This window comes from Cetorhinus maximus, chromosome 27, assembly GCF_964194155.1.
Source record: "Cetorhinus maximus chromosome 27, sCetMax3.hap1.1, whole genome shotgun sequence".
Classification (NCBI taxonomy): domain Eukaryota; kingdom Metazoa; phylum Chordata; class Chondrichthyes; order Lamniformes; family Cetorhinidae; genus Cetorhinus; species Cetorhinus maximus.
Genome location: NC_135905.1, coordinates 19,202,601 through 19,215,069, shown reverse-complemented (window position 1 = coordinate 19,215,069; position 12,469 = coordinate 19,202,601). Strand labels below are relative to the sequence as shown.

Sequence of the window (12,469 nt, the reverse complement as noted above, 5' to 3'; positions counted from 1 at the left end):
AAAATCTAGTAATGCAAGTTGACAGCCTTACTTCAGGTGAACTTTTCTTATGACAAATAAGAATTAATCTTAATAAGTCTGCATGTGATGTGTAGAAGAGGTCATAATTGTTAGGAACTTGCACCAAATTGCTTGATGTTGAAAAATAAATTTATGTTCAACTTCAGAAGTATTCTTTGTGCAAACATCTGTCAAATACTTATGGTCAGTAAGTTCTTGAAAGCATTAACTGTATAAGCTAGTAAATAGAATTTAATAGTTTCCTTTTTTCTCTCCTTTTGAGAAAGGTGTTTAGTATTGGTCTCAGTTTTGATGACATTGAAGTACAGAACAGCCTGGGGAGTTGTAACAAAGAAACGCTGTCTCTTTAGTGATGGTTTCGGCTCCCAGTAGAGAAAGATGAATGATGACTATTTTTTTTAACACGCTTGTCAGCTTTGCTTCTCAGCAAAAGGAAAGTAGCTCAGCTAAAATTCGTATGTCGATCTGCAGTCCATAAGATGAACTGAGGGTCAAGAACTGATGGATAAGCTTATTTTCAGTGGAGCTGCTTCTTTGGAATAACATTTACTTAGGCATACTTGATTATAAATTTGACTTGAAATATGTAGAACTTAACAATTCAAAGAGCTGCATTCATTCCATTGTCGGGGTCTGTCAAAGTAAATCAACCATGTTGGTTTATCAGCCTGGATAAATAAAATACTGTAAATCTGTACCTTTGTGTACACATGGGTATTAAACCTGCCTTTTTACTTCATTACTGCTTCTCCTTTGTGATGTATGGAAATGTCTGTGGTCATGTGACAGGTCTTGGTTTACTTGATTTGATGCGTTGTCGAGGTTTGATTTAAACATGCTAAGCCTGCTGCCTCAGCGCCTTCTCATCTAGTCCAGTCAGGGGTACTCATTCATTACCCACACTAGAACAGTTTTATAGTGACAAGCAGTCATTAGTTATGACAGTATTTAGTCAAGCCTCTTTGTGGCAATATAAATGTTCACTTTACTAAATTGCTAGTCAAGGCTGTCTGCCCCGGAAGTTGCCATCCTCCAACTAAATCAAACCATTTGCATTTCTTCTCTGCCTCCATTTAATCAACATCCTGCGAGCCAGCCATGATGAAATTACTAAATGATTGATTACTCTGACACATCCTAGTCAATATCTCTGTAAATCAATACTTGTGCAGGTCAGAGCGCTGAATATCTTTGTTTCAGCTTTAATACATAGATGGCCACTTTCCTTATTCTTTGGCAGTAACCCAAGTATTACTATTTGCAAGAACTTTGTACTGCAAGGCTTTTCTACTAGTTTTGCGTATTCTTTAAAAAGAAATAACATCTCCACAACACTGAAGCAGATTTGTAATGATTCTGTTTCAAATATTATGTCGAACATATTTCAGTTTAGACTATACAAAAGGATGCTGTCTTTTGCCATTTGAATACCACTAGAAATATGCATTCTGCGTGATCAAACTTTGTTTAATATTCAGAGTGAGGTTTATATTGATGAGCCTATTGCCATTATCATACTTTGAGTGTCACACCTGTAAAGCAGAAGAGAAATTTAGTATTCAGAGGATTAATGATTATTCAGGATAGTGTATGTGTTGTGCAGCATATAGAAGCTGCTGACAGGCACCAGAAATTAAGCCCTGCACAAATTATTAGCCAATGACAGCCTGTATCCTTTGGCCACAGGCTGAAGGCTGATTGCCTTTTTGCACATGGCATTTTTCAGGAGTTGACAGGAGTATTGAGAAATAGGTTAGCTACGGTCAAATGTTATGTTAGCATAGCTGTGGCTGCCCAAAACTCTGTTTCTTTAGTTTTAGGATTGTCAGATACTAATAGTTGAAAAGTGACAAGATATTAACTGAAATCACTGGGGAAAATATGGTAGTATTGGAATGAATAAATAATATGACAATTTATTTTGACAAGTTTTGGTCTAGTCTGAAGAAAACAAGCTTTTTTCTTTATTTTCGGGATTTTTTTCTCTCCTCATTTGGGTCTCCATTTGCTTGCACCGTCTTGCTATTAAAAATTTGCAAATTGGTTCCAATTATTCACCTGTCCCTCTGAAACAAATGCTGCGAATAGCGTGAGAGTAACCTGGGTTGTTACTTCCGATTTCGATCATCCCTGGGTACATCCCAAGGATTTATTATTGACACCCTCTGCTTTTCATCTGTATGCTTTCTTTAATGGTAGCATCCACAGCTATGAGTTACCAAAAAAAAAGACTTGCATTTATATAATGCTTTTCACTACAACCAGATGTCTCAAAGCACCTTACAACCAATGAAGTACTTTCTGATGGGCCGTCATTGTTGTAATGTAAGAAATGTTGCAGCCAGTTTGCGCTCAGCAAACTCCCATAAGCGGCAATATTATAATGATCGGATCTGTTTTTCATGATGCATATTGAGGGTGGAATATTGGCTAGGACACCAGAAATAACTCAGTGCTCTTCTTTGAAGTAGTGCCATGGGATCTTTGACCCGAACAGGCAGATAGGGCCTTGGTTTAATGCTTCCTCTGAAAGACACCACCTCCAACAGTGCCAACACTTCATCTGTACTGCACTAGAGCACTAGCCTTGATTTTTGTGCTCAAGCCCTGGAGTGGGACTTGAACTTGAAACCTTATGATTCAGAGGCGAGTGTGCTACCAACTGTAACACAGCTGACATTGCAAACCATCAACCATGTTGATGATATCCCTGGATCCCTAAACTACCAAGTGCTGTCATGGGCAAGAGAGAAATCACAGCTTTCAGCACCCATCATCAACACCACTCTCTCTCTCTCTCTGATTTAATCGCTTCACCCAGCCACTCCCTTGAGCTGAACCAGGCCATGTAAAACCTTAGCAGCTGTGCACCCTAGAGATGTCCCATCAAAGCCCCATACTTAATCTATCACCAGGCCTATCCCCTACTTCTGCCAGGTGACCTCCTCTAAACTCGATTTCTCTAATGTTTTCCTCATCAGTTTTCCATGCCATAAGTTCCAGACTGTTCAGAACTTGGTATTCTCCTGTGATCTAAGTGTTCCTCACCCGCAACCCAATCCTCACTGAACTACATTCGTTCCTTGCCCATCAATGAATTTGAAATTCTTGTCTTCATCTACAAGCCCTCCAGACATTTCCCCATCTTTCTTCAATCCTCCTGTACACCCTTCCTTACTTTCCCAACAATGCATTACACATTTCATTCACCACAACCTGACTTGTTGAAAGCCCCTCCCATATTCTCCACTTCTCTTTCCAGTTTTAAAAACATTTTTTCCAAACAAACTGTCAATAATCACCCTGACTCTCCCACCATAGCCCAATGTGTACTCCTTTTATTTATATTTTTATCTATGTTCCCTGTAAAGTGCCTTGGGACATTTTCTGTGTTAAAGATGTTATATAAATAGAAGCTTTATTGTTCTGGAATATTTCTGTCCTTTTTGTAAGCAAACAGAAATCAAGATGAAATGGGACATCCTCAGTGAAAATATGCTGAAGATGTGCATTTTAACTCTTCAAATGTAATGGAAGGAAAAAGCAACACATCTTGTTGGTTATCCCACTTGAGAACTTTAAATTTCAACTTTGGTGCCTGTGCCATGAGAGGTTTGCAGTGCTTTGGTACCTGAAGTACAGTAAACAGAATTGCTGGTATGAACTAGTATTGGAGTAACTAAGGGCACCTCATTATTGCCTCATACAGTTTGCATGAAGTTGATCTTTGAATTTGACTGTTAGAAAACTCTGAAAACAAACTATGTACTTTCCTTCCCAACTTCTTCTATTAAGAAAGAGCTCCAGTTTTGTGAGCACTTCTCAAGCAGGTCGGATTTGCGATAGAAAAGCTGTATTTGGGCCTATGTTAACATTTGTTGGCACAAATCTGCTACTTCCCCCAACTCCCTCATCCACCACAGTCCATTGCAAAGTGAGTACATGATGCAATACTGGTGTACAGCTTGCGTTTCTGCTAAATATTATTGATTTTAAGCTGGTAGATGCAATGTGGAGATAACTTGAGCCACTATGTGAACAAGGATCTTTACGGTCTTGCTATTTGATCAGAGCATTCAGTCATAAAAAAAATTGCCTCCATCCTATCCTAACTCCATTCGCTTCACTCATCTTTTTTCCTGCCAGTTTCCCTGATTTCTGCTGAATAGGCTTTATTGTCATTTACTAATTTAATTCTGCTCCTTGTTCTTTGCCATAGTGCCACATATGCGGACCCAGAACAAGCAGCTGGTGATGTTTGTCTGGTTTTCAGCTCTGGACTTGAACATTGAGATGCTTGGTGTGTTGCAAACTGCCATGTGGAAATCATTCCACCATGTCAGATCACATGCCTTTTGAATAGCTAAATTTGAGATGAAGATTGCCGGAACGTATTACCTGGAAGCGCAGCATAAGAAGCGTTGTGCCTATATTCACGATTAAGCCTTGACTATAATTCCTGCATGGATAAATATCAAGAAGCTTACTAATGCTTTGTGCTTGCAGTCATGGGTTTAGCTGCTAAAACCTCAACAGTAACCATAGCACACAACCCAAAGCATTGGGTCTGCCAGTCTGCGTTTGATAGTGAAGACAGTCTGCACCTGATAGTGGGCAAACAAAATTGTACCTCTGCAAATTTCTCCATAGCTTGGTTGAGGACTCTGAAATAATGTAATTGATTTTCTTTCATGCTTGCTAGACACTTAGTTGAGCAAAGAAAATGGTCAGCTCAGGATACAAGACATGTATGTTATTTCACACTGGTACGGTGCCAAGTAAACTGCTGTTACTTGTGTAATTTCACACACGTTCCAAAACAACAATTTAGAAATGACTGCCAAAAGTTGTGATTTTAAGGTTGAAAAATTATTTGGAACCAAAGTGGACCATTAGTAGACCTACTAATAGTTATTTAATCTTAACAATAGGGTTTTTATTATTTTATCTACTGTATTTAAAGTATGAAATCCTTTATACATGATTTATTTGCAGTGTTAATGTAATTCCATGGCAATAATTTTACTAATATTTATTAGAATATAATGTACTGCATGATGAATACATATGTGCTTTTAATTTAAAAAATGTCTTTATCATCTTTTTGCCTCAGGACACCGCAGTACTGCTGTATAGGACATGGTTTCAATTGTTGCAACAACTTAATAATTTCTTTATTTTTTTGTTAGGATTTAAATGATTTTGAAACACAGCACCTTCTGCAGTCCCTTTTGCCTGAAATGGCCGAACTGGCTCTCCAATTGCCAACTCTTTGTACCCAGGTATGTAACAAAACTCAGCAAGGCTTGAAGTTTAATTTCTTGAAGGCTGGGCAAACTTCTATAAACTAAAAGTAATAAGGGGGCTGTTGGGCCTGGGTTACATTTTTTGTAAACAAAGCAGCTGAAAATGGTTGTGGTTGTTGAAGGTCAATCATCTCAGTTCCAGGACATCACTGCAGGAGTTCCTCAGGCCCGACCATCTTCAGCTGCTTCATCAATGACCTTCCTTCCATCATAAGGCCAGAACTCTTCATATACTGAAGCAGTCCATGTCCAAATGTAGCAGGACCTGGACAATATTCAGGCTTGAACTGACAAGTGGCAAGTAACATTTGCACCGCACAAGTGCCAGGCAATGACCATCTCCAACAAGAGAGAATCTAACCATCACCCTTTGACATTCAATGGCATTACCATTGTTGAATCCCCCACTAATAACATCCTGGGGGTTGTCATTGACCAAAAATTGAACTGGACTAGCCGTATAAATACTGTGGCTGCAAGAGCAGGTCAGAGACTAGGAATTCTATGGCAGGAACTCACCTCCTGACTCCCCAAAGCCTGTCCACCATCTACAAGGCACAGGTCAGGAGTGTGATGAAATACCCTCCACTTCCCTGGATGAGTGCAGTTCCAACAACGCTCAAGAAGCTTGACACCATCCAGGACAAAGCAGCCCGATTGATTGGCACCCCATCCACAAATGTTCACTCCCTCCACCACCGACTCTCAGTGACAGCAGTGTGTACCATCTACAAGTTGCACTGTAGGAATTCACCAAGGCTCCTTAGACAATACCTTCCCACTCATGACCAGTACTATCTAGAAGGACAAGAGCAGCAGGCACATGGGAACACCACCACTGTAAGTTCCCCTCCAACCCTCTCACCATCCTGTCGCTGGGTCAAAATCCTAGAACTCCCTCCCTAACAAAATCCTGGAACTCCTTCCCTGACAGCACTGTGGGTGTACCTACACCACATGGACTGCAGCAGTTCATGAAGACAGCTCACCACCACCTTCTCAAGGCAATTAGGGATGGGCAATAAATGCTTGCTTAGCCAGTGACACCCACATCCCATGAATGAATTTTAAAAAAATTGCTCCATTGTCATTTCTAATTAAGAATAGTAAAATTAAAAATAGCAGCGCACACCATGAGACAGCATGGCTATTGAAAGTGAAAGAAGCTTTTGGGATGGTAAACAATTTTTTTTTCAGTTTTTCTCAAAGGTGGGAGTAATCTTCAGGGAGATATTAATTTGGATGGAGGTCTAGGCGATATGTACACCGGGTATAGCACATTTAAACAACAAACAGATCCCAGAGATTGGCATCTGACTCCTGAAACCACTGTTACATTTCAACTGATCAACTCTACTTGGGGTTGAGGCATATTGCTCGAGACAGATGAAAGGGAGCTTTCATCTGCATAAACTGGGAATACATAGTGCTCACGGTGAATGTTTAAAATGGAGTGGACCTTTGCCCAGCACATAATGAGATCTAAAAAATCCCACCAAAACGATCTGTTTAACTGATCAGTGATTTATATGAATCATCAGGGAAAATAGTTGACACAGGTCATGCAAATATATATACATTTCTGACGTACCAGCAAATGTTTTGCATTCCAGCAACTTAATTTGGCATGGCAATATTGGAGTGTTCTAAATCTTGAATATTATTGAAGTTATTAGTTGCTATCAGTGAATCAGAGAGCTGGGGGTTCAAGCACCGCTGTAAACCTGACTGCCATTTCAGTGGGAGAGCAGCCATCGTGGAAGCTACTGTCTTTCAGATGAGACATTAAACCAAAGTCCAGCCTGCTTGTTCAGATGGATAGGAAGAGAGCTCATTGTGCTATTCAAAGAAGAACAAAATGTTTTCCTAATGCATGGACAGCATTTTTCTTTCAACCACAGATTCATTGGACATTCATGATTCAGAAATTGGCTGCCATGCCAGCCAACATAAATATGACTCAAAAGTAATGCTTTGGCTACAAAGTGCTTTGGAATACCTGAGAATGTGATATAAATGTTTTATAAATTAAAGTATTTCCTCCTTTCTTTAATTAAAATTACTTTTCTATTTATTTGACAAATTAGCTGTTTGGTTTCTGTATTCAATTAAATAGATTATAATGCAGGTGACCTTTGTGGCATAAATTGTGTTTCAATGTATGGCAACAGTTAGACAAGCTAACTGGCTCTATGCTAAATTTAGGTAGAATATAACAACATAGAGCCTCCAAGAATGCTACATAGAACATAATATTAGGTGTAGACATTAAGTTTTAAGTCACAAGTTTTTATGCAAAATTATCACATTTTGTAAAGTTGAGCATTACGAATGGAAATAGCAGCATGAAGGAGAATAACACTTTGTCAGAAGAAAAGTACTTTCACAGTATATTTGAGGTGGTGCTTAAATCTATTGGTTGTACCAAGATAAAAAGTTAAGTAATATGATAATTACCTAATGATCACATTGAATCAAGGCAATGATTCAATGGTCATTTCCTTTGTTTGACCAGATTTGATCTGTCCATCTTTTTAAAATTTTCTTTCTGTTTACCCTTCCAAACATTTTTTTAAATCAGCGCTACCAGATCAGCTAAATATTTAATTCTGCTAGGATATTCAGACTGACATACTGTGTCAGGAAGATTTGTCCCATGTGAAAAGCTGTATTATTGAACAATTTGAGAGCACTGTTCTGTTTTTTTCCTTTGGTGCTGACCTAGAGTGAGCATCGATTCCCTAAACCAGTTTCAGATAAGTATACAGCCATACTTGACTGCTGCTATCTTGGAGAATTGATGTCCACTCAAGATTGTCGACCTTTTCATTTCTGGATGACTATCTGCATTCTTTGAGACCATCAGTTGTAAATCAGTAGCTGCAACTGGCCTGATACATCTTTTGTCTCTTGAGGGGGGTCTCGACATTGGGGAGCCCAGGTGGGAATGTTGGTTAAAACTGAACCTTGCTCCTAGTGAGATATCTTTCTTTTTCAAATCATACGTGGGGAAGATAAAAAGAGGAAACACTGAATAGTGCTTTCCTTTATAAAATTGCTTTACATTAATTTCTGCTAAATGCCTTGGGTTGATTGTGGGTTGTCTGTATTGACTTTATGTGTGGTCAGCATTTTGTGCGACAATTTTATGGATAAAATTTACATTCAATACGTAAAGTAATATTTGTCAAATGCATCATTGCCAGCAAGAGGAACAAAAATAAATGTCAATTATTATTGATATAAGAAACAGGAGTAGGTGTAGGAGTACAGGTAGAACTATTCGATAAGCAGTTAGCTACAAAGGGATAGAGACTTGTATTTATATAGCACCTCATCACATTTCAAACACTTGACAAGAAATGACATGCACCAATGAAATGGTTTTCAACTAATCTGCAACTGAAGCAAGTCAAATAGAAAGGCTAAGCTTTTAAATATAATTTTATTTTTGAAAGCGGTGAACATTTTATGCGCAATCCTAGGAATACAATGATTTTCCACTTTCAGAACTCTGCATCTGGATATCGTAGATTAAGTGCATGGTAGAGCTGGCTCTGCTCTGCTTCAGTCATATTTCCCAGTGTCTCAGATTACCAACTGTCTCTCATTCCATTTCTCTCTCAAGACGTTCTGTTGATCTCACTGAGTCAAGAAGATCCATCATTATCCATTGATGTGCTTTAAACTGCTGTCAAAGAGTGGTGGTCTGGTTCAATGAGGAGTGCAGAAGAACATGCCAAGAGCAGGACCCAGCCTACTTAAAAATGAAGCGTCAACCTGGTGAAGCTACAATAGAGAATTACATGCATGCTAAACTGCATGCAATAGACAGCTAAACGATCCCACAACCAATGGGTCAAATCAAGGCTCTGTAGTCCTGCCACATCAGTCATAAATGGTGGTCTACAATTAAATAATTAACTAGAGGAGGAGGCTCCACAGGTATCCTCATCCTCAATATGGGGGAGCTCAGTACGTCAGTGCAAAAGGGAAGACTGAAGCATTTGCAACCTTTATCAGCCAGAAAAACCGAATGGATGAGCCATCCCTGCCTCCTCCTGAGGTCCCCAACATCACGGATGCCAGTCTTCAGCCAATTCAATTCACTTAACATGAAATGAAAAAGTCTGAAAGTACTGGATGCATGAAAGGCTATGGACCCTGACATCATCCCAGTAGTATTAATTAACACTCGTGCTATAGAATTAGCCACATCCCTTGCCACGCTGTACAGCTACAGCACTGGCGTTTACCCAACAATGTGGAAAATTGCCCAGTTATGCCCTGTCCACAAAAGCAGGACAAATCCAACCTGACCAATTACTGCCCCATCAGTCTACCCTCGATCATAAGCAAAGTGATGGAAGGTGTTATCAACAGAGCTGTCAAGCAACACTTACATAGCAATAACCTGCTCACCAATGCTGAGTTAGGCCTCTGCCAGGGCCACATAGATCCTGACCTCATTATAGCATTGGCCCAAACATGGACAATAGAGCTGAATCCAAGAGGCAAGGTGGAGACAGCATTTGACAGGGTGATTTGACATCAGCGGACTCCTATCACAACTGAAGTCCAATGGGAATCAGGGGGAAAACTCACCTCTGGTTTCAGTAATACATAGTACAAAGGAAGATGGCCATGGTTGTTGGAGGCCAATCACCTCTGTCCCTGGACAACGCTGCAGAAGTTCCTCCAGGTAGTGTCCTAGGCCAAACCATATTCACTAATGACCTTCCTTCCATCATAAGGTGAGAAGTTGAGGTGTTCGCTGATGGTTGCATAGTGTTCAGTACCTTTCAAGATCCCTCAGACACTGAAGCTATCCATGTTCAAATGCAGCAAGGCCTGGACAACATTCAGTCTTGGGATCATAAGTGACAAGTAACGTTTGTGCCACCTAAGTACCAGGCAAGCACCATCTTCAAGGACCTTCAAGGACATTGCCATCGCTGAATCCTGTCAACATCTTGGGAGTTACCATTAACCAGAAACTTAACTGGACTAACCATATAAATACTTTGGCTACAAGAGCAGGTCAGAGGCTTGGAATTCTGTGGCATGTAACTCACCACCTGACTCCCAAAGCCTACCTACCATCTACTACTACAAGGTACCAGCCTGGAGTGTGATGGAAAAGCCTCCACTTTCCTGGATGAGTGCAGCTCCAACACACTCAAGAAGCTCGACACCACCCAGGATAAAACAGCCTGCTTGCTTGGCACCCCATCCACCACCTTCAATATTCATTCCCTCCACCACCAGTACACAATGGCATCAGTATGTGCCACATGCAAGATGCACTGCAGCAAATTACCAAGCCTCCTTGGACAGCACATTCCAAGAACAAGAGCAGCAAACACATGGGACGTCATCACCTGCAAGCTCCCCACCAACCCCCACACCATCGTGAAATTAGACCTATATTGCAGGTCCTTCACTGACATTGGGTCAAAAACCTGGAACTCCCTTCCAAACAGCACTGTGGATGTACCTACACTAGATGGATTTCAGCAGTTCAATTAAGCAGCTCAGATGACCTTCTTGAGGGCAGTTAGGGATGGGCAACAAATGCTGGCCTTGTCAGTGATGGTCACATCCCATGGAAGAGTAAAATAAAACTGCATGGAGCTAAATTTTATGCCCCTGCCATTCACCCCCCCCCCTCACAAAAGGAGATAAAAGCAAAATACTACAGATGCTGGAAATCTGAAATAACAGCAGAAAATTCTGGAAAAATTCATCATGTCTAGCAGCATCGGTGGAGACAGAAACAGAGTTAACGTTTTGAGTCCATATGACCCTTCTTCAAAAACTAGGATATGGATTGCGAAGTGCGATTAACTCACGCCCGTTGATTGCACTGCACCCAAGTCATCAGCCATGCCTTTGCCCAGTTGCCATCCTTTGCTTTGCTGTGGTGGCCCAAATGCAAAGGACACAGAAAACTGCTCAGAATGAAGGCACCATGACTGGTTCCAGGATACTAGGCATTGGCCTGCATTATTTGGTGTGTGTCATCGCACACTAGCCAGACATTGAGGGAGTCGAATCTATTTCTGTTTCAGTATAGGCAGAGCAGACATGCAGCCCCCACAAAGCGATGTACATGCAATCAGTGGGGCCCTGCACCATGGTGAAGCCTGTAATCCTAAAGAAGTCACATGCATGCTTCACCTGCTTCTCTCAGGAAAGAGGCAATAAAACATAGTTAGCCCTCATCCAATAGAGAACCTCAGGGATCTCCCTTGCTCAACAGTGGACGGCAAGATGTTGCAAATATCTCCAGCTACAGCCTGCAAGGAGCCAGGCGCATAAAAGTTAATTGCCATAGTCATCTTCACAGCCACTGGCAATGCTGTCCATGCCCTGCTCTGAGGTTGCATTTATGATTGTAACAGGTGGCAGATTTTACTTTGGACGTCTTTACTGAAGCTCGGGTGTCTCACGCTTTGTTCTGTTACCTAATGCTCACACCGATATGATGTCTGACGTGATTCGTCCCACAAGTGTGCATGCATGCCACTGTTGCTATTTTAGAGCACTCTGAGTACTTTTAGTGCACATAAAATGGGCGCAAACAATCCCTGTTTCTCACCCCATAAGTTTTTGAAATGGAGTCATGCCAGGTTAGCTTTTATCATTTTGGTGGCCAGTGTACTTCATTAAGTGCTGTTTTTATTCAGCATGATTGTGAAGCTGTTTCTGAGATAAATGGCAGAATCCAGATTTGGGGCACCAGGAGCCGCTGCAGTGGTTTCTTCATGCTTGTGCAGTTTAATAAGACAGAAAATTGAATGACTAAATGTGGATCAGTAAAGATGCTGCTAATTATTCAGACCTGATTGGAATCCGTTGGTGATGGCCAAGGACTTTATGTGGACATTAATGAGTTGTTACAAATACAAAGTTTATAAGATTGTTATATCTTAGGACTGTCTTTTTAATTTAAGGCGAATTGGAGAAATGAAGGGCACCATGTGACCTGTTCTGAACTCTGTCCCAGAACAAGCACAATCATTTCTGACTTCAGCTTATTCCAGACTCCTAGTGGCTTTGCTCTTTAACAGTATTCAAATAGATTCAACCTTGGCAAGCAAAATGGTCCAATGTTAGGATGTCCTCACCTGAGAACCACG

The 12,469-nt window shown here is 40.7% G+C and overlaps 1 protein-coding gene across 2 annotated transcripts in view; it reads left to right on the top strand.

Moving 5' to 3' along the window:
• Positions 1-12,469, top strand: part of parga (poly (ADP-ribose) glycohydrolase a) — a 178,697-nt gene that overhangs the window by 70,349 nt on the left and 95,879 nt on the right. For both annotated transcript variants that reach the window (XM_078530846.1, XM_078530845.1), the window contains exon 8: positions 5,211-5,303. In XM_078530846.1, coding sequence (XP_078386972.1) covers positions 5,211-5,303 — 93 coding nt within the window. The remainder of the gene's footprint in view (positions 1-5,210; positions 5,304-12,469) is intronic.